This window comes from Caretta caretta, chromosome 1, assembly GCF_965140235.1.
Source record: "Caretta caretta isolate rCarCar2 chromosome 1, rCarCar1.hap1, whole genome shotgun sequence".
Lineage (NCBI taxonomy): Eukaryota > Metazoa > Chordata > Testudines > Cheloniidae > Caretta > Caretta caretta.
In genome coordinates this window covers 224,755,563-224,779,046 of record NC_134206.1, presented here as the reverse complement: position 1 = coordinate 224,779,046, position 23,484 = coordinate 224,755,563, and the positions used below count along the sequence as shown (strand labels likewise).

Here is a 23,484-nt window from a genome sequence, read left to right as displayed (position 1 = left end):
TCCAAGTTTTTCCATCACCATATGTGATACTGACTCATGTTCTGTTGCCTTTGGCAAAAGACACTAGTATAAGCTCAACCTTCTGAAAATAGCTGAGTGCCCTAGCCAAATCGGGTTTCAGTGAGCTAATACAGCTATACGTAAAACTCAAACACACATGGAAAGCATTGGTTCAATCTTTAGTAAGCTTTTCTGGGCACAGACAAATCCAAGTGAATCTATTTTCAGTGGGACCCAAATAATTTCCTTTTGTGCACTTTTCAGGGATTTAGGATCCTATTTTGTATTGAAAAAGTGTCCAATTCAGTAACAAGAACAAATGAAAGTCTGCTTTGTATGCTGGCTGCAAAGAAAAAGAAGCTGAGGTCCTTTTTTCTTTAAAACCCAAATTTCTATTGCAGACTGGAGGGGAATAAAAGTTCTGTTTTCCCTTCTGTTCACTGCAGTTTCAGCTACAATTATCCAATGTCAATAAAGAATATTTTTGATTTTGAACTGCTCGTGTGTCAGTGGGTGATCTCCTGGGTCAAGCATCACAGATATGAAGACTGTTTATAGATCACCATAATCACTTCTCTGGAGTAATATAACTTTAAATTCATTTGGTTCATGGGGTTATCTTCTCCAAGGTATTTTTTTATTTGCCCCCAGAAAACCCCCACAGTAAGCCTTATGAATACTAAGAAAATACTTTAGGAGTCTAGTCCAGTATTATATGGATAGCCATGCACCGTAGAGATAAACAACGAAGCTTACACTGACATGGGCCATTAAAATTCCTCATGTCATTTAGGAATGAAGTGGATTTGTGTTGAGGAATTTTTGCTGTTTGTTTGGGGATTTTTTTTTTAAACAGGAATTCAGTGTTTTTCAATGGAGTTCAGCCTGTTGGATCTGAAGTTACCTGTGGTGCAGCAGAAATGTTAATAGCACAAGAATAACTATACTATAGATTTTCAGTGTTTTGTTTTAAGCAGTTCCCAGTCATCTGTAACATAACATAATGATCTGCTGAAGCAAATGCAGGTGGCAGCTGTGATGGAAGTTTATAGTTGTTTACACTAATTGGAGAACAGATTTATATGAAGGAAGGACTGTCCTAGGAGGAGAAATAACTGGCTTTAAAGGTGAAGAAATCTATAGTGTGGAACAAGCCACTATAATATGACTGGATGAGTAAGAGAGGATGACAATAATATGTTGATATGGTTAACTTCGAGCACCCGTTTTCACCAAAAAAGATTCAAAAGTGACCCTTTAAAAAGGGCCCTTCAATCATTCATTTGCCAAAGTATGTGTAAAAAAGTCTATATGAAAAGTGATTATTTAAGCTTAAGTACTTTTGAACAAGAGAGGTAATGATAAAACGTACAAGCTTTAACAAAGACTGCTATTTATAGAAATATCTACCTCTATTTCACAGCCTATATCCTTAGATAAAATAGTGTTTCCTGCATGTTAACACACTATATTTAATATTTTTATTTATAGCACAGATTAGAAACCCCAATATTCAAGTAGCTAAATAAAAAGGAATGGTTAAAATGGCTGATGTGTTCACTTAAAATTTTTCAACTGGTTTGTTTTTTTGCCAAAATAACCTGGGTTGGAAGACAGTTCCTGCAAATACAGCTGGCAGCATTTTTATATGTGAGACAAACCATGGAACTATGTTAAATAAATTCTGCCTGAATAGTTCCATCAAACTTCACAGAGAACCATTATTCACAACTATAATGCTAATTTCCAGAAAATACCACTGCTGGTGCCTACTAGCCCCCAGATTGAAAGAAATATTCAGCCTAATTGTGTTCCTGTTTTAAAAATAAAAAGAAACGTGATTGTCTTTGAAAGTGATTCATTCTATCTTGCAACAATTGTTCATTTTAAACCAGATCATGGTTTGAAGTCCAAGAGATGAATAAGCTTCATGGACAATGTGTTAGGAATTTTAAAATATCCAGTACCTGACGATGTATGAAAACAACTGATCCTAAGAGTCTCCAAGTGCCACCCTGCCGATCTACATGAAGCATGCGAAGTATCTGGAGAAACCGGATTCCTCTGAAAGAAAAATGTGAAATGAAAATCAAAAACTTAAATATCGATACAAAACTATTTTTTTAATCTGCACACAACCTTCAGGGTACATTTATATACAATAAAAAAAACAGAAAAACCCCCATGTTCCTGATCATTCTTCAGGATGCTGAGCAACTTCTGTTCCCAGAGATGTGCCTGTGGATTAAGGCTATTCGGTACCTTTTGTGTGTGGACCCATAATTTCAATACTGTAGACTACTCTGTATTTAAGTGTATAGTATATCATTATACCAAATAGTTAAATAAATAAATTGTACACATATTTGTTCATACTCATAAGCACATTACATTTTTACTTATTTGTGACTCTCAAATGTTTGCTTTCTGAGACCATTCAGTACCAAAACTTTACTAGCATGAACACTGGCAGAAAGTAAACTTTTAACTTTGATATTTTCCAAAAGCAAAACGTGAATGGAATATTCAACTGTAAAAGTCACAATTCTCATTTTGATTGGATGATTTATGTAACTAAAAACAATCAGTGAGTAGAGACAATGCTATGCAACTTAAGTAACCAACCAGAACATGAATTTCAGACTCTCTTGAGACGTCAGCTACAACAGTGCCATATGAACACCTGTACTCACTTTCAGGTGATATTGTAAAGAAGCAGGCAGCATCATCTCCCCTAAATGTAAACAAATTTGTTTGTCTTAGCGATTGGCTGAACAAGAAGTAGAACTGAGTGGACTTGTAGCCTCTAAAGTTTTAGATGGTTTTGTTTGAGTGCAGTTATGTAACAAAAAAAATCTACATTTGTGAGTTACACTTTCACAATAAAGAGATTGCACTACAATACTTGTATGAGGTGAATTGAAAAATACTATCTTTTTAGCATTTTTACAGTCCAAATCTTTGTAATCAAAAATATAAAGTGAGCACTGTATGCTGTATTCTGTGTTGTAATAGAAATCAATATATTTGAAAATGTAGAAAAATATTTAATCATTTTTAATTGGTATTCCATTGTTTAGCAGTGAGATTTATTGCAAATAATTTTTTAAATTCCGATTAATTTTTTTTAGTTAATTGTGTGAGTTAACTGTGATTAATTGGCAGCCCTAAATTAAACAAATCTTAACATACACATTCACCTGTGGGAACAGAAAGTACATATTTGTTCTGGACATTTATGTCTTCATAATCTTGTCAGTTCTTATATGCCAAAAGTCAGTGCCCCGTAAATACCTTAGGCATATACTAAAGGGAGTTGTATATATGTGGGCCCAGTCCTGCAAAGTGCTGACTTCCTCACTTCCCAATAACTCAAGTGGGAGGGAGGGCACTTAACACATTATAGGAGGTGCAGCACCCCTTTGCTGGATTAAGCAAAGTGGGAATACACCTCCACCACTCCTTATCGCTCCTTTCCAGTATTTACTCAATTTACCATCCAAAACAACATTGTGCTACTTGGGGCAAGCTGAACAAACACTGCATAAATCAAATGCGTCTGGTTCCTGCATGGTATGTGTTACCTGTGCCAGATAAAATGCAATTGTGCTTTGATGGATTTAAGTGAAGTAATTACACATTCTCCAAAAAAGTACCAAGTGAATTAAGTGGTGTCTGGATTACTTCTAAAATAAACCAACATGCTGTAATATTCTTTTTTCCCCTTCAGAAAGAGTGTTGGATGTTTTGTATGGGACATAATGTTTCTTTAGTTGTGTCCTCTCTGCTTCCACACTCACACCCATGCAGTATGCGTTGCCTCGATGCTGCCTTTCCCAATCAGTGACCGAGGCACAATGGTACACTGAGTTCTTCATAGTCCATTTACCTTGACATTTTGATAATCTTTGGTAATAACAATTGAGCATGCATCTACAAACCCATCTTGTATTTAGTTACGTTACAGTCACTAGAAGAACGTACCTTATGGCAGACGTGGCGAACACCTGCCCATTTGATCCTACACTCAGAACAATAATTGAGGCTATCACAACAATAAGATCTATTAAAAAAACACATTGAACATTAGACTTATGCACTTAAACAGTCACTGAACACCAGATGAAAAAAGCAAACAAAAACCAAATGACTTTAGTAGAGTTTTGTTGGAACAGTGAGTTAACATAGCAGAGTTTCACATCTGGAAAACCAAGATTAAAATCTGGTTTAGGCCAAATGAAAGCATGTTTGGTAATCACATCAAAACTCCCTATTATTTCCACTTCAGAAAATGAGCACCCCCATCCCACTCCCCATACACATGCTAAAAGAACGTTAAGGTTGGAAACTCAAGCACACAAAGTTTAGGAAATGCCAGAATTCAGGTTGCCCAGGATACCTTAATTTGACTCCACTGTGCTGTATGCATTATGATGCAGTCTTTAATTACATGATTACATTCTATTTTTTTTCCTCAGGACTCCTACCTCACTCAGTGCACAGGAGGGATAGTGTTTAATGTATTTTGTTTCCTCATCATCATTCAATGTGTTACCCATGCCTTATTCACTGCACACTATTTAAACCTTGTTCTAAGGCGCAATTATTTCCTCCTCATGGTCCTCACCATTATAGTTTTAGAATGTTTCACAATTATTTTAATTTATTTCCACAACACTCCTGTGAGAGGAAAGGGTGTTATCCCCATTTTAAAGATAGCAAACTAAGGCACAAAGAGATTAAGGTCAAAAGTATCCACCTATTTGGGTGCCCAATTTGGCACACCTAGGACCTGATGTTTCATTAGCATTATATCACACTTAATATGTTCAAAGAATAGCTCTCCCATTGACTTCAGTCACACTTCTGAGTCCTCAGCACTTCTGCACGTAAGACCCAGTAGTCTCAAAGCACGCACGAAAAAGTTTGCTTCAAGTGCCTTATCCAGCATCACATAGGACCATTATGATCTAGTCTGACCTCCTGCACAACGCAGGCCACAGAATCTCACCCACCCACTCCTGCAAAAAACCTCTCACCTATGTCTGAGCTATTGAAGTCCTCAAATTATGGTTTAAAGACTTCAAGGTGCAGAGAATCCTCCAGCAAGTAAGCTGTGCCCCATGCTACAAAGGAAGGCGAAAAAGCTTCAGGGCCTCTTCCAATCTGCCCTGGAGGAAAATTCCTTCCCACCCCAAATATAGCGATCAGCTAAACCCTGAGCATATGGGCAAGATTCACCAGCCAGATACCCAGGAAAGAATTCTCTGTAGTAACTCAGATCCAACCCCATCTAACATCCCATCACAGATCATTGGGCCTATTTACCATGAATATTTAAAGATCAATTAATTACCAAAAATCATGTTATCCCATCATACAATCTCCTCCATAAACTTAGAGTTTAATCTTAAAGCCAGATAAGTATTTTGCCCCCACTGCTTCCCTTGGAAGGCTATTCCAAAACTTCACTCCTCTGATGGTTAGAAACCTTAGTCTAATTTCAAGTCTATAATTCAATTCTCCATGGTAGCATTCAACTGCCTTTACTATGGCAGACCCCTGCCTCATTCACTACACATCTTCCAACTTTTGGAACAAATAAGGCAAGGGTCCTACAGTCAGTCTCCTTCACTACACAGCCCTGCTTCATCCCTACAGCAAGTCCCTTGTGCACTTCCTGTCCTTTTCGGGAGGACACTGGTTGTCAACCTGTCCAGTCTATGCTCTGGCACCATTTCAGCACATTGAGAGCACCCTACAGGAACCCTAGACAGCCTCCAGAACAAGTTTCTGGAGTTTTTCTGGCCAGTCTGCACTGGGTCTCTGTGGCTGTCCTGAGCCTCCCCTTGTGGGAGGGCAGACCAGGCCTGCTCTGCATCCAGGCAGGTCCACAGCTCCTGGATTCAGGCCCTTCAGCGACAGTGCAGGTAGTCATACATGAAGCATTTTGGTGCACATCTTTCTCCATCAGCTCCAATATGCCAGGCAGCTCTTATCTCCTGAGACCTCTCTGAGCTACCAGTCTTCTACTGGGACCTACTCAGGACCTGGAAGCATCTAGTGTCAGTGACCAGGTCCGTAGCAGCCACTGTGGAGAAGACCCTCCTTGCAGAACCCCTCCTACACAACCCCATCTCTATGTGTAGGTGAGGGAGTCCCCCTTGATTCACTGGAAGTTGGTCCTGGCTGCTACCACCAGACTCTAAAATGTCTGGGATTAGGATCAGAGGGATTATAGCACTCAGCCAGTGCATGGAGCTGCCCACCCTGCTCTTACCCTGTTGTGTGCTCCAGGAGGCGAGGGCAGCCTTGTCTCCTCCTTCTCTCATTTTCCTCAAGTGGATCCTGAGGAAGAGTGATCCCTGTTCACTGCTGACCCATCTGTCCAGGTGGAGCAAGTTGGAAGGGGAAGTGCCCTCTTCCATTCTCTACTGGTATCCGGTATCCAGGCAGATTTTCTCTAGGTGGCACCCCTGAATCCTCTGACTCCTTTGTGGAGCAGTGGGCACTGACTGGGGTTTTCTGCTTAGCATCCCCTCTGGATCCTGCGTTGGACCGATATCCTCACTCCCATCCCTTTTTTCACATTTGTTACCCAAAGTACTCTGTTCTCTGGACTTTGTAGTCCCTCCCTGTGGCTGAGGCCATAGGTCTGAGTTCTGGGAAGAGGTGGACCCAAAACTAAATAGGCCTATGAACTGATTAAGGCAGAGGTGCTGTGGGGAAAAAAAACAGGATGCAATCATCTAATTAAAGACTATCACAATACATATCCACAAGTGGGACAAATTAAGGTTGCACAACCAACCCTTATTCTGGCATTTCCCAACTTTTGAGCATTTGACTTTGGAACCTTAGAGCTCTTTGAAAATGGGGTGTGTGTGTGAGAAGTTACTTAGGTTTTTAAAAAAGCAAACTGAACACATGAATTCCATCCAGTAGCATCATATTGATACCCATATGGGACATCAGTAGGACTAAAACCTTTAGCTCCACCACACAGACCCCTGCAACTTGAGCTAGCAAGGTAAATGATAGCAGTAGTAAGTAGTCATCCTTTATGTGGACTGACATAAAGGAGCTCTGGTATGAAACTGCAGAAAAACCTGAGAGTCTCTGGATTAAATTTAGAAGCGTGAGCAACAAGGGTGATGTCGTGCTAATGTACTCAATGCTTTTTTTGCCTAGGTCTTCACAAACAAGGTCCGCTCCCAGACTACTGCACTGGGAGGAGGTGACCAGCCCTCTGTGGAGAAAGAAGTGATTCGGGATTATTTAGAAAAGCTGGACGGGCACAAGTCCATGGGGCGGGATGCACTGCATCCAAGAGTGCTAACGGAGTTGGCGGATGTGATTGCAGAGCCATTGGTCATTATCTTTGAAAACTCATGGCGATCGGGGGAGGTCCCAGATGACTGGAAAAAGGCTAATGTAGTGTCCATCTTTAAAAAAAGGGAAGGAGGATGATCCTGGGAACTACAGGCCAGTCAGCCTCACCTCAGTCCCTGGAAAAATCATGGAGAAGGTCCTCAAGGAATCAATTCTGAAGCACTTAGAGCAGAGGAAAGTGATCAGAAACAGTCAGCATGGATTCACCATGGGCAAATCATGCCTGACTAATCTAATCGCCTTCTATGATGAGATAACTGGCTCTGTGGATGAAGGGAAAGCAGTGGATGTGTTATTCCTTGACTTTAGCAAAGCTTTTGATACGATCTCCCACAGTATTTTTGCCAGCAAGTTAAAGAAGTACGGGCTGGATGAATGGACTATGAGGTGAACAGAAAGCTGGCTAGATGGTCAGGCTCAATGGGTAGCGATCATTGGCTCCACGTCTAGTTGGCAGCCAGTATCAACTGGAGTGCCCCAAGGGTCGGTCCTGGGGCCGGTTTTGTTCAATATCTTCATAAATGATCTGGAGGATGGCGTGGATTGCACCCTCAGCTAGTTTGTAGAGGACACTAAACTAGGAGGAGTGGTAGGTATGCTGGACAGTAGGGATAGGATATAGAAGGACTTAGACAAATTAGAGAATTGGGCCAAAAGAAATCTGATGAGGTTCAACAAGGACAAGTGCAGAGTCCTGCACTTAGGATGGAAGAATCCCATGCACTGCTACAGACTAGGGACCAAATGGCTAGGCAGCAGTTCTGCAGAAAAGGACGTAGGGGTGACAGTGGACGAGAAGCTGGATATGAGTCAACAGTGTGCCCTTGTTGCCAAGAAGGCTAACGGCATTTTGGGATGTATTAGTAGGGGCATTGCCAGCAGATCAAGGGATGTGATTGTTCCCCTCTATTCGACCTTGGTGAGGCCTCATCTGGAGTAGTGTGTCCAGTTTTGGGCCCCACACTGCAAGAAGGATGTGGAAAAATTGGAAAGCGTCCAGCGGAGGGCAACAAAAATGATTAGGGGACGAGAACACATGACTTATGAGGAGAGGCTGAGGGAACTGGGATTGTTTAGTCTGCAGAAGAGAAAATGAGGGGGGATTTGATAGCTGCTTTCAACTACCCGAAAGGGGGTTCCAAAGAGGATGGATCTAGACTGTTCTCAGTGGTAGCAGATGACAGAACAAGGAGTAATGGTCTCAAGTTGCCATGGGGGAGGTTTAGGTTGGATATTAGGAAACACTATTTCACTACGAGGGTGGTGAAGCACTGGAATGGGTTACCTAGGGAGGTGGTGGAATCTCCTTCCTTTGAGGTTTTTAAGGTCAGGCTAGACAAAGCCCTGGCTGGGATGATTTAGTTGGGGATTGGTCCTGCTTTGAGCAGGGGGTTGGACTAGATGACCTCCTGAGGTCCCTTCCAACTCTGATATTCTAGGATTCTATGACACACAGCGGTGCATAGACAATCCAGGAAGTTTTTGGAAAGCGTAGGGGACAATTTCCTGGCGCAAGTGCTAGAGGAGCCAACTAGGGGGGGCGCTTTTCTTGACCTGCTGCTCTCAAACCGGGTAGAATTAGTGGGGGAAGCAAAAGTGGATGGGAATCGGGGAGGCAGTGACCATGAGTTGGTTGAGTTCAGGATCCTGACGCAGGGAAGAAAGGTAAGCAGCAGGATACGAACCCTGGACTTCAGGAAAGCAGACTTCGACTCCCTCAGGGAACGGATGGCCAGGATCCCCTGGGGGACTAACTTGAAGGGGAAAGGAGTCCAGGAGAGCTGGCTGTATTTCAAGGAATCCCTGTTGAGGTTACAGGGACAAACCATCCCGATGAGTCGAAAGAATAGTATATATGGCAGGCGACCAGCTTGGCTTAATGGTGAAATCCTAGTGGATCTTAAACATAAAAAAGAGGCTTACAAGAAGTGGAAGATTGGACATATGACCAGGGAAGAGTATAAAAATATTGCTCGGGCATGTAGGAATGATATCAGGAGGGCCAAATCGCACCTGGAGCTGCAGCTAGCCAGATATGTCAAGAGTAACAAGAAGGGTTTCTTCAGGTATGTTGGCAACAAGAAGAAAGCCAAGGAAAGTGTGGGCCCCTTACTGAATGAGGGAGGCAACCTAGTGACAGAGGATGTGGAAAAAGCTAATGTGCTCAATGCTTTTTTTGCCTCTGTCTTCACGAACAAGGTCAGCTCCCAGACTGCTGCACTGGGCATCGCAAAATGGGGAAGAGATGGCCAGCCCTCTGTGGAGATAGAGGTGGTTAGGGACTATTTAGAAAAGCTGGACGTGCACAAGTCCATGGGGCCGGACGAGTTGCATCCGAGAGTGCTGAAGGAATTGGCAGCTGTGATTGCAGAGCCATTGGCCATTATCTTTGAAAACTCGTGGCAAACGGAGGAAGTCCCGGATGACTGGAAAAAGGCTAATGTAGTGCCAATCTTTAAAAAAGGGAAGAAGGAGGATCCTGGGAACTACAGGCCAGTCAGCCTCACCTCAGTCCCTGGAAAAATCATGGAGCAGGTCCTCAAAGAATCAATCCTGAAGCACTTGCATGAGAGGAAAGTGATCAGGAACAGCCAGCATGGATTCACCAAGGGAAGGTCACGCCTGACTAATCTAATCGCCTTCTATGATGAGATTACTGGTTCTGTGGATGAAGGGAAAGCAGTGGATGTATTGTTTCTTGACTTTAGCAAAGCTTTTGACACGGTCTCCCACAGTATTCTTGTCAGCAAGTTAAGGAAGTATGGGCTGGAAGAATGCACTATAAGGTGGGTAGAAAGCTGGCTAGATTGTTGGGCTCAACGGGTAGTTATCAATGGTTCCATGTCTAGTTGGCAGCCGGTATCAAGTGGAGTGCCCCAAGGGTCGGTCCTGGGGCCGGTTTTGTTCAATATCTTCATAAATGATCTGGAGGATGGTGTGGATTGCACTCTCAGCAAATTTGCGGATGATACTAAACTGGGAGGAGTGGTAGATACGCTGGAGGGGAGGGATAGGATACAGAAGGACCTAGACAAATTGGAGGATTGGGCCAAAAGAAATCTGATGAGGTTCAATAAGGATAAGTGCAGGGTCCTGCACTTAGGACGGAAGAACCCAATGCACAGCTACAGACTAGGGACCGAATGGCTAGGCAGCAGTTCTGCGGAAAAGGACCTAGGGGTGACAGTGGACGAGAAGCTGGATATGAGTCAGCAGTGTGCCCTTGTTGCCAAGAAGGCCAATGGCATTTTGGGATGTATAAGTAGGGGCATAGCGAGCAGATCGAGGGACGTGATCGTTCCCCTCTATTCGACATTAGTGAGGCCTCATCTGAAGTACTGTGTCCAGTTTTGGGCCCCACACTTCAAGAAGGATGTGGATAAATTGGAGAGAGTCCAGCGAAGGGCAACAAAAATGATTGGGGGTCTGGAACACATGACTTATGAGGAGAGGCTGAGGGAGCTGGGATTGTTTAGCCTGCAGAAGAGAAGAATGAGGGGGGATTTGATAGCTGCTTTCAACTACCTGAAAGGGGGTTCCAAAGAGGATGGCTCTAGACTGTTCTCAATGGTAGCAGATGACAGAATGAGGAGTAATGGTCTCAAGTTGCAGTGGGGGAGGTTTAGATTGGATATTAGGAAAAACTTTCACTAAGAGGGTGGTGAAACACTGGAATGCGTTACCTAGGGAGGTGGTAGAATCTCCTTCCTTAGAGGTTTTTAAGATCAGGCTTGACAAAGCCCTGGCTGGGATGATTTAACTGGGATTTGGTCCTGCTTCGAGCAGGGGGTTGGACTAGATGACCTTCTGGGGTCTCTTCGAACCCTTATATTCTATGATTCTATGACACAGAAGAGAGATGAGACACTTTGCCAGTGGGTTTCAGATAGTTGCTGACACTAGAGGAATGTTGAGACTCAGGAATCTTGGCACTGATAAGGTTCAACTTGGCACTGATGAGGCTCTGGAGAGGAGCATGTCTAGTGGGTACAGACCTTTCTATCCATTCCCCACAATCTTGACTCCTCCTTCCCCATCTCCAGCAACTTGTCCCTGGCTCAATCCTTTCTCTTCTTCAGCCATGGTTCCTCATCCCAGTCTCACAGTCTTCTCTCTCACCTCTCATCCTGGCTGTTCAGAGATCTCTCCCTTCTTCCCACTTGTTTTCCCTGCCCCACCAATTTCCTGTCAGTCCCAATCTGCCAGTCTCAGTCTGTGAGTGAGCTCCTGCTGGGGGGAGCACAGAACATGCCCCCCCTAAAGGGGTCAAAGTTAAATGTCTGTGCATGCCCCTGTATGAGGCACAAACTCAGTAGGCTATTTACTGCCATTTTGCTATGTGGAACAAATGGGGCAAATAAGTGACATATGTTCTGAATGTACAATTTCACATTTTAGAGGTTTTTTGGTCTCATTCTCTGGAACAGATGTAACATCTTGCCTGTTTCTTAGGCTCTGGATCAGTACCTAGCACACTAAGCACTATTTCCCTAGAAGCCTGAGACAGGCTGCAGTGTTGCTTTCGTGCACCAGTGGTTTCTTCATTTCTATGACCAGGTCCCTGAAAAACATCTCTCTCTTACTTAAGGATTTATTAAGCCAGGTACAATTCAACAACATCCAAATAATATATGCATTCAGACATACGTCCAAAATGTTCGCAAAAACTACCATCAGCCAGCGTTTGCCTATCCATTTTGTGATGGATGAGGATACCATCACATGTGTCCTTTTGTTTTGTTATAAAAATTAATTGTATCTGTTTTGCTTCAGCCCCAGAGGCAGAAGCATCTGAGTGCATAGACGACAACAGTAATACCGCTTTCCCCTTTTTGGGTACATAAGTCACAAGGGTCATATTTTCCTGGAAACCAAACAAAACTGGAGTGGACAGGTTTTGCCAGTTGGAAAGGAACTGAACAGGAATTTCAGGCTTGTTCCTTCTCATTGTGCCAGCCAAAGTTAGTTTTTTGGGGCAGCAAGTCCAACACTGGTGAAAAAATTATCCCTTGTTGCCGCTAAAACTTGTGCCAATTTGTTAACTATGTTTCTTGCTGCTGCTGCATTTGCCTCTCTGCCAGCATATAGGTCAGCATTTAAAATATACGAAGCTGTGAAGTCACAGCATAGCCAGAATTTACTGGCAGATCTGGCTGATTTTGAAAGCATATAATGAAAGGACAGCAACCATGGTAAGCCACCAGCTGTTTGTCCATGGACAAAAATCAGCTTGCTAGGCAAGTATTTTTTATTTATACACATAGGCAGAGCACATAATAGGCAGAGCACATAAGAAATCTTGGCTGTAGGTATTACTAAGTGTTTCTATTATTAACTCAACAATTTGATTTCTAATTTTCCCAATATCTTTACATTTGGTCTACAACTTTCAATATCCGGTGATTTTGAGCAAAAACAATTCACCCATTTTTCAAGTACAAAAAAACAAAAAATTCCATTTTAACAAAAACTTTGAATTGTTTTTAGCAGCTCTAGTAGTTTATGGTATGAAGTTTATGGTCTGGAGATAGCTCTTAGGCTGGATATATGCTTTTTAGTGGTCCAGTGAAAATCTGTCTGTAAGGACTCAAAATAAACAGCCTGTATGCACATACTTTGAGTTCTGACTTACAATAATGTGGTTTTTCTCTAACATTCACTCAGTGTTTTATTGGCACAACACTGGTAGGCTTATATAACTTGACTGGAATTTCACATTCAATGTACAGGTGCTCCTTCAGAGCCCTGTCTCATTCCATAACAAACTTTGAAGGTGCATATGAATATATTCCACACAGGCCCATTGCTAAAGGTAGACAATATGGGATAATAATGCACACACAACACCCTTGAACATAACCTGCCTAATATTTATTTCAAAGCATAAGCTCCCAAGCCCCTGGTGAATGAACATTAATTACAAAAATTCATCTGTAGTGACATTTCTGTAATGCAGCAAAAAGGATAGCATGTGACCTTGCAATCCCTCATCTTATCTTTGCCTGTGCCCACTATTTATCTTTTACAAAAAGCCTAAGTATAAACATTCAGGGTGGAATTTTCAAAAGTGTTGAGTGTTAACCCAACACTGCTCCTGCTGAAGCCAATGATAAACCTATATTGGGTTCCAACTGGAGCCAAGGCTCTGGGAACCCTCTGGCCTTGCGGGGTCCCAGAGCCCAGGCTCCAGCCTGAGCCTGACCCTGAACATCTACAAAGCAAATGTATAGCCCCACAGCCAAGTCTAGCAATAGGACTAGTACACAGAGTTTCTTCTACAACGCAACAGTAACAACCATACTTCCAAATGTATTTCCCCAATGAGCCTTAATTCCCACAAGAATAAAACAGTATTTACACCTCTTTTGTCCATAACCTCCCACATTCTCTATACTTAAACATTCTGATGTGTCCTAACAAAGAAGTTGCAACCCTGTGCTCACAATTTACACTTAGCATTTAAAGTGCACTGTATGCTCTCTAATACTATACAAACACTAATTGCTACTGTAGTATGTAATGTGACAGCATACTGAATATAGATCAAGTTGAAAACATTCTAACAGGATTTATGTAGCTTATCCTGCATTCAAATGAATATTCTGTCAGATAATTATTTATGGAAGCTACTTAAATATAATCCTGGGAAAGCAATGGGGAGCAAAGGTTGCTGCATAGATTGTTTCAAGTTCTGGCTCATGATATGTTCTATAACTGACCTAGTCTCATACAATTGGCTGTATAATTTTTTTTGCAAAAAAAATTAAAGTTTTCAAAAAAAAATTCACAGAACGTTTTGGCATTTTATTAAAAAACAAAAAACCATACACAACTTCCTTACAAGGCCAAATTTACCAGACCACTTTAACTGTGTCTGCATCAGAATCATTATGTCCGCAAACAATGAAGTGCCATGCACTGAATCAGTTCCCACATCCCTCAAGAGATGGCACATGCAATCGCCCATATATAAACACAGCTATTAGGGCTGTCGACTAATCAGTTAACTCACGCGATTAACTCAAAAAAATTAACTGCGATTAAAAAAAATAATCAATTGCAGTTTTAATTGCACTTTTAAATAGAATACCAATTGAAATTTATAAGCTATTTTGGATGTTTTTCTACATTTTCAAATATATTGCCGTAAATTACAACACAGAATACAAAGTGTACAGTGCTCACTTTAATTTTCATTACAAATATTTGCACTGTAAAAATAGAAATAGTATTTTTCAATTCACCTCATACATGTACCATAATGCAATCTCTTTATTGTATAAGTACTATTTACAAATGTAGATTTTTTTTGTTAAAAAACAAAAACCCGTAACTCAAAACCAAAACAATGTAAAACTTTAGAGTCTACAAGTCCACTCAGTCCTACTTCTTATTCAGCCAATTGATAAGACAAACAAGTTTGTTTACATTTACGGGAGATAAATGCTGCCTGCTTCTTATTTACAATGTCACCTGAAAGTGAGAACAGGCATTCACTGGCACTTTTGTAGCTGGCATTGCAAGGTATTTACGTGCCAGATATGCTAAACATTTGAATGCTCCTTCATGCTTCAGCTACCATTCCAGAGGGCATGTTTCCATGCTGATGACACATGTTAAAAAGATAATGTGTTAATTAAATTTTGACTGAACTCCTTGGGGGAGAATTGTATGTCCTCTGCTCTGTTTTACCTGCATTCTGCCATATATTTCATACTATAGCAGTCTCTGATGAAGACCCAGCACATGTTTGTTTTAAGAACACTTTCACTGCAGATTTGACAAAACGCAAAGAAGGTACCAATGTGAGATTTCTAAAGCGAGCGATAGCACTCGACCCAAGGTTTAAGAATCTGAAGTGCCTTCCAAAATCTGAGAGGGACGAGGTGTGGAGCATGCTTTCAGAAGTCTTAAAAGAGCAATACTCCGATACTGAAACTACAGAACTCCAACCATCAGAAAAGAAAATCAACCTTCTGCTGGTGGCATCTGACTCCGATGATGAAAGTGAACATGTGTCAGTTTGTACTGCTTTGGATCATTATCGAGCAGAAACCATCGTCAGTGTGGATGCATGTCTTCTGGAATGGTGGTTGAAGATGAAGGGACATATCAATCTTTATGTAAGGGGACTGTTGCCCCTTTACTAACATTCAGTGGGGGGTGTTTTGGTTGGCTAGCTCCCAGTACTAAAAGGGGAAGGGTCTATGGGAAATCAGGATCCTGAGACTGATAGTCCCCAGGAACAATGCAGAGAGGCCAATGCTCCAGGTCAGCCTGAATGACAGGGCGGGCAAGCTAATCAGGGAGTCAGGAGGCCAGGGAGCTCCCATCCCCCATGTGAGCTGGATTTGCCTGGGTCAGACAGAGTGGGGCTGAGCTAAGGAGAAAGCAGGGGCCCGAGCTGAGCTGGGGAGCAGAACTGTGCCAGATCCAGGTGGACCAGAAAAGCATCCCAGAGAGAGCAGACCCTGTCCTGGGAGCAGAACTGCAGCAACCAGAGCCAGAGGGGCAAAGAAACAGCCCGGGGAGCTGGAGGCAGAGCAGCAGCAGTGCTGAGACAGAGTGGTGCAGCTGGGGCTGGAGCAGTCCGGAGCTGGGTGCAGTGAGCAGCTGCGGAGAGTGAGGGGGACCCTGGGCAGTGGGCCAAGCACAGGGAGACACCTCAGCCAAGAGGCTCTGCAGGCCAGGCTTGGAACGTAACTCCAACAGGGTGGGGGCAACACTGGGAAGAAGGGTCCTACCACTTAGAGCCTGAGAGCATGTGGCCACAGCCAGAGCAAGTGTCCAACCCACAGCATCACTGCAGCACAGCCAGGGCCTGAGACTTACAAGGAACAGGCTGTGAACTGCCCTGACGTTCCAGAGACCCTGTTTGTGATGTTCCCTGCCACAGAGTGGGTTGATGCATTTCCTTTCACCTTTCCCATTTTTCCTTATTCTTAAAATTGTTGATTAAATAACTTGCATTTGCTTTAAATTGTATGTAATGGTCAGTGGGTCAGAGAAGTGCCCAGGGCACTGAGAGTACCCCGGAGTGGGGACACCCTCGCCCCCGTCCCAGGTGACCACAGCAGGGTTGGGGGTCAAGCCCCCCAGGAATCCTGGGCCCAGCCTTGTTGGGTTACGAGGACTCTGCCAGACAGGATAGTGGAATGGGAGTCCTCAAGGACAGGGAGGCCACTGGGTAAAGGAAGTGGGAGCGAGGACTCATATCCTTTCACTAGCGCACTTCACCGGGGCAGTACAGAAGCCAGGAAAGTTCCCCACAATAGCGGCACTATTCCCCCGCTTACATTTAGCGCATCTGAAAATGTAAATATCTTGCGATGCCAGCTACAACAGTGCCATGCAAACATCTGTTCTCACTTTCAGGTGACACTCTAAAACAAGAAGCAGACCGCATTATCTCCTGTTTGTCTTAGTGACGGGCTGAACGAGATGTAGGACTGAGCAGACTTGTAGGCTCTAAAGTTTTACATTGTTTTATTTTTGAATGCAGTTTTTTTTGTACATAATTCTACATTTGTAAGTTCAACTTTCATGAGAAAGAAATTGCACTACAGTACTTGTATGAGGTGAATTGAAAAACATGATTTCTTTTGGTTTTTTTTGTTTTTGTTTTTTTACAGTGAAAATACTTGTAACCAAAAATACAAAGTGAGCATTGTTCATTTTATTCTGTGTTGTAATTGAAATCAATATATTTGAAATTGTAGAAAATATCCAAAAATATTTAAATAAATGGTATTCTATTACTGTTTAAGAGTGTGATTAATCATGTGATTATCACGATTAATTTTTTTAAAATCACTTGAGAGCCCTAACAGCTATATATTTTGTGCATTTGTGCTTCTGTTTGTTTTTCATGCAATGAAATCCCCCAGGATTTTAAAGTTGTACATTATTTCCCCCTGTTGTTAATTATGCATATTAAGCTCCTCAACAGACTACTTGGTTTGTTGAGCTTTCACCTGAAATCTCATGCAAATTATAGGTGGTGAGTGAGGCAATCAGCTGTGGACTCTGCAGATGGGGTTAAACTCACACACTGCTCCCCAGCTACCTGTACCCCAGCAGAAGCATGACCACAAAACCCAGTGAGCAGAAACTAGGTTTCAATTCCCCCACATAAAAATAACCGATAAAAGGGAACACAGACCCCTTAATGATTAAACAGTGTACTGTATATGGTACTAATAAACATTTTATACACATTTATATCATTGTAGCACCTAAAATGGTCAAGGTGGTGTACAAAAACCACAGGAAGATATAGCCTTTCCCAAAGGGTTTATAAATTAAAGAAAAACACACTCCAGACGAAACAGAATGTTCATGGTAATGTTACATACAAATCCAGTTATTTTTCCAATCGCCCCTTTTCCCCCAACACCCCTCTCACTCTCCTCCAACTAGCTCTCTATTCCCTCTTCCTCTCCATCCAGCAGCTCCTTTGTATCCTCCCTTCCACTGTGCCCACCCTACAGTACATATTCAAGCACAATTTGAGAACCTGGAGCTGGGGAAAGAAGGGAAAAAACTCAGCTAGTGAGAGGGTGACCAAGCTATTGAAAGTATCTGGAAGTACAGCCACCCTCCCCAGGGCCAATGTTTCACATAGCCTCAGCCACCCCCTGTTATCACCAGTAGGTGATGCTGCTTTCTATCTTCCCTACCCTTCAGAGATTCAGATTTTCCTTCTTCAGCTAGGGTTCCCTGTAGGCAAGGGCCTAATACATATCATTTCAGGATATGCAGTATTATTACTGCTTATTAGTTGTACCACGGTAGTGCCTGGAGACCCCATTGTACTAGGCACATTTCTAATACATAATAAGACTAAACTTTTCAAGGCAAGGAAAATTTAAATAGCTAAGACAGACACAGGGAAGCACAGACAGCTTGCCCAAGGTCACACACAGGTCAGTGCTAAGAATCAAGGATACAACTCAGGTCTCCAGTATGTTCTTTGGTAATAACTTTATATTCGCAGTTTAAACAGGATATGAACAGAACTGTCTAAAAACAATATGAATCTTACCAATAATTGATATAGGCTTTCTGGCAAAACGTAGTCTTCCCTTAAAGCCAACATATTTACTTCTGCAACCAGCAGACCATAGCCGCACCAAATATTCAGCACCAAAAAACACCACCAGAACAATTTCCTGTTGGAATTAAAAGGAAAAAAGATGTGATTAACGTCAAAAGTTAACTCACAATTTGCATTTTCCTTTTGTCTGTGACTTGTCAAGCCACCTCCTGAAAACCAAAAAGCCAATAGTAACAAGATTGTGTTTAATTTATTTTTCAGAGGGCAAATTTTAAAAAATGGAGTATATTGCCAGCAAACTATTTGTGGAGTAAGGTACTAGTGAGCATAAATAAGTTGTTTAAATAGAAAACTCAGAGCTAAGGTTTCAGAGTAGCAGCTGTGTTAGTCTGTATCCGCAGAAAGTAAAGGAGTACTTGCGACACCTTAGAGGCAAACAAATTTGAGCATAAGCTTTCTTTTTTCAGAGCTAAGCATTATTCTCCTAATCCCTCTAGGCAATACCATAGCAGTGTCCTCTGAGGGAAGTCACAGTAAGTTTCTTCCTCTGTTTAGTTACTGCTCCTAAAAGTTGAAAATAGAGGGATGAAAAATGGAACACTGACAGAGTAGTGTTTTGTTTTGTTTTTTAAATTTTGCATATATTTACCATGCCTCCCTCACTTCCTGGCTTTGGCTAGAATGAAAAGCAACAGGAGCAAACAAGAAATCTTTCTGCTGTTCTCATGTTATTTCTATCCTAACAAACAAGGATTAGTAGAAATCTGACAAAATGTGCAGTTCAATTTGCTGACAAAGAAGGCTGGGAGATAACATTCAAAATTATGATGCTGACCTGTTTTATTCAAGACAACGTTCTCCAAAATATTATATGAAATGTTCTCCTGGACTTCCATAGAGAATATATTACTCCTTTTAAGTTTGGTACTCTTGGTTCTAATCACAGATCAATAAAAGCAAAGAATCGTCAGTTCTTTAAGGAATGTGATTCTGAAATTTAAGGGAACTTGAAAAATTCTGCTTATGAGTCAAGTTTTTTTTTTTAAATAAACTTCATGTTCTCACACACACAGCGCTCTACATGCATACAAAAATGCAGAATCAGAGTTTACAAACTTGAAACCTCTTCTAAAATCATAAATTGTCCAATTCTCTCATCAACTACTTGCATCTAATTACACATTCGCTGAAATGAATGTCATCTGTTTTGTTAATAGATTCACGGATTCCAAGGTTAGAAGGAACTATAGTGATCATCTAGTCCAGGGGTCTCCCAACTACAGCCTGCGGGCCGGATCCGTCCTGCGGCTTCCATTTGTCTGGCCCTCCAACCAACAGGGGAAAAGCGAACAGCTGAGTAGGAACGCCTGCCGGCAGCAGCTCACGTGGGTGGGGGGGTGTAGCTCAGCTGAGCTGTGCGGAGGGGTGAGTGCCCCTGGGAGCCAGTGTCCCTCCAAAAGGGGAACCAACTTAGGGGAGAGTTGCTGCTGCAGCCGAGCAGGCACAGACCCCTGCCTTAGAGTAAAAATACAAGTCAGATGCTTAATTACATCTCCAATAAATACAGTAAAGAAGATGGAAATTAATTTTATGATGGTTAAATTTTAACTACAGCACTAATAGAACCAAACAGTCCCAACCAACAATGGGAACCTGGAGCTTCTCTTACCAAAATACAGCCAAACTTTCAATCCTTTGTCATTTTCTTCAGCAGAGCAGGCACGCCTAGCAGACACAGGGAGAAGGGAGCAGGCACAGGGCAGAGCAGACCCAAAAAGGGGAGCCAACTTACAGTACCTGCATTGATTAACTTTTATATCTGATTTAGAATTTAATGGAACACTGACACAGTAGAGTAGTGTTTTTTTTTTTTTTAATTTTGCATATATTTAATTTCTTTCACCGTTGCTTCGGCCCATGAAGCCCTTTCAAAAATTTAATATGTCCCTTGTCTCAAAGTTTGGAGACTAGATTGAAGAGTATCATCAAATATTTGTTCCCCACATATGTACTCAGAAATTAATCAAGTCACCTATAATCTTTTTTGATAAACTAAAGAAATCCATGGAACTCAGTCTATCACTATGAAGCATGTTTTCTAATCCTTCAATTATTGTCATGGTTCTTCACTGAATTCTCCCCATTTATCATCATCTTTCTTGGATTATGGGTACAGTATTCCCCCAATGGTCACACCAGACCAAATACATAAGTAAAATAAACTCTACTCCTACTCAGGATTCCCCCGTTGATTCATCCAAGGACTGCGCCATTCCTTTTGGCCACAGTGTTTCATTGGCAGCTCATGTTCAGCTGATTTTGCACCACAACCCCCAAATCTTTTTCAGAGTCACAGCTTCCCAGTATAGTACGGTCTACATTCTTTGTTCCTAGATGTATATATTTACATTTAGCCATATTAAAAACATATATTGTTTGCTTCTACCAGTTTACCAAGGCATCCACACCACTTGTATTTGTCACCTGTTCTCTTCATTATGTACCACTCCCCCAATTTAGGTGTCATTTACAAACTTTGTGATGATTTAATGTTTTCTTCCAAGTATTTAATAAAAGAAAATGTTAACTAGTGTAGGGTCAAGAACCCATCCCTATGGGACCCCACTAGAATCAGGAAATGTCCCAATTCCTCAACTACGCGTTGAGACCTATCAGTTAGCCAGCTTTTAATCCATTGGCTGTGTGCCATGTTAATTTTATAACTTTCTAGGTTGTTTTTCCATCGAAATATCATGGAGCACCAACTCAAGTTTTGCACTGAATGTGTTACTTTTACATTACATGTCAGCTAGCATCACATGCTAGAATGCCCACTATTACTAAATAGTAAAGACCAATAGGATAACCACTGTGTTAAAGCACGTGAATCTTGGCAACCTTCTTTCAGGTGAAGGGGGCTGAATACAGATTCTTGCAGAGCTTACCAGTGCTATCCCCACCACCAGCCAATCGTGTTCTCTGGAGTATAATGGGAATGCATCCTACTTCTCTAACCCCACAGGCTGAGCTGGTGGGGTAGGAGGAGCAGACTCAACTGGGAGAGCATTTGGGAACTGCAGCATTCCCCATCTTCACACCTGGAATGGGATTTCTCTCTGAACAATGCCTATTCATCCTTAGAATTCCTCATAAGGAAAGTATTTTAGAGGATGAAAGATGAGTAAAAGAGGGATTATGCAAGCCTACTAATTATGATTGAGTTGTTAACTTTGGAATCAGACCCCCAGGATAAGGATTGTCACAGCAACTCATAACAAGAAAAGATGTGCCATATAATTACAACATAAAAGTATGTCTGTTCCCTCCCAACCCCCATGAAAATGTAGGCTTTTCTGACTCAGACTTAAAGGATATCATTACCAGTGGAAAAATTATTGACAAGAACAGTGAGGTAGAATTGCCATGTCCAGTTATGCTAAGTATCTGCTAGCATAGAAAACACTATGCACAAGAGAAATGCTGAGGAAACAAAGGACTTATAATTGTGAGATTTTTCCCTAATGGGAAAAAATGGGCAATATCACCCTGCAGGCCTTTTACTGGGAAACAGAGCGCATATCTAACAAAGCAAAAACTCCTAAGGACAGATCCCTCAAAACTGATCAATTAATCTCTGTCCTCTCCTTTATCTTACTACTCATTGTTTGTACGCAATTGATTTGTTAATTCAAACAGAACGGGGTTCTCAAATTTGCTAGGAGAGAGAATGGAAGTTTGACAGCTCTTTACTCACTTTCAAGAACTGATAGAGTCATCAGAATTTGTATTAGCCTTGTACAGTCTGCTTAATAACTGTTCTCTGCTGAAGTCAGTATCACTTACAATAACTACAAGTCTGTCTCATTTTGTTTTGGAAACCAAAATTATAGTATGTCCTAGACACTTTCTCAAGACAAAGGACATTCTAATTTATTGTATCTGAAAGATACAGTTCTCAGTTCTTAAGTAATTCTAACCTATTGTGTCAAGTACACCCAGAAAAAAAAAATCAAGATACATTCAAAACATTCAAGCTCTAACACTATGAAACTGTATACAACATATTTAAAAGATTGTGAACTTGCTGATATGAGGATAGACTGAAAAGGAAAGACAAGGCAAATAGCTTCCAACAGTTTACAGTCCAAAACTCAGTCAAATTAGAAACTTTTGGAGGAAGGTCACCAACTTTTATGATATACTAGGTTTGGCTGTCCTGCTAGATTTATGACCAAATAAGACTCCTTGCAGCAGTAAGATGGATGAACATCATGTAAATGAAGGCATGTAAATGAAATTTATAGCTCAGAATTCACAATACCTCCCAATATGGTTAAAGATACACCAGAGAAGCAGCTGAAGGGAATGAATGCAGCTGAAGCGATTAAAGTGCACACATGAAAAAAAGGCAAGTATTTTCTCAGCTGCAGCTGTGTTTTAGGTGGAGAGTATACACAATGCTCTCTTCACTCTTTTTACTGGCATATTTAGGTGCTCAAGTAAAAGGAGGAAGCAGGATGGCTAAATGAATAGCATGCTCATGAAGATTCAATCAAGGAATGTCAGCTCAAAACAATGAAGCCTCAGAAGCAAGCATAGTGGTTTAATAGTCCCAATGTTTGCACACGTGCGCTTATGTCCGAAATTTAATCTGATAACCTGTCTTCAAGGTTCTCTCGTCCTTAGAGTTCAAAAATGTCAGGTTAACAACCTGCTTCATTTAAATGAATGCTCAAAGGCAATGAAAGTCAACCAGCACTGAGCATGTGCACTTATCCTAAATCTCACTGTTATAAACTATAGAGATTAAATCTGAAACTAGCTGGCTGAAAATTAGCATCACATGGAAGAAAGAGCCATGCAGATTTTCTGTACCTCCTATATTATCAGCTCATTTTGCTTTGAACAACATTTATTTGTTTTACATATGATTGATATGCTTAATAGAAAAGATGGTCAGAGTCTACATTTAACAAATCCATTACAAAGAAACAGCACTGACTAAATATTTTAGAGCACTTGTGACATATCCAGAA

The 23,484-nt window shown here is 41.5% G+C and overlaps 1 protein-coding gene across 1 annotated transcript in view; it reads right to left on the bottom strand.

Annotated features, from left to right (window-relative positions):
• The window catches only part of LOC125624109 (potassium voltage-gated channel subfamily KQT member 1), a 765,256-nt gene that overhangs the window by 658,531 nt on the left and 83,241 nt on the right, over positions 1 to 23,484 (bottom strand). The window contains exons 3-5 of the mRNA XM_048824460.2: positions 18,437 to 18,563; positions 3,985 to 4,063; positions 1,968 to 2,064 (exon numbers count right to left, since the gene is read on the bottom strand). Coding sequence (XP_048680417.2) covers positions 1,968 to 2,064; positions 3,985 to 4,063; positions 18,437 to 18,563 — 303 coding nt within the window. The remainder of the gene's footprint in view (positions 1 to 1,967; positions 2,065 to 3,984; positions 4,064 to 18,436; positions 18,564 to 23,484) is intronic.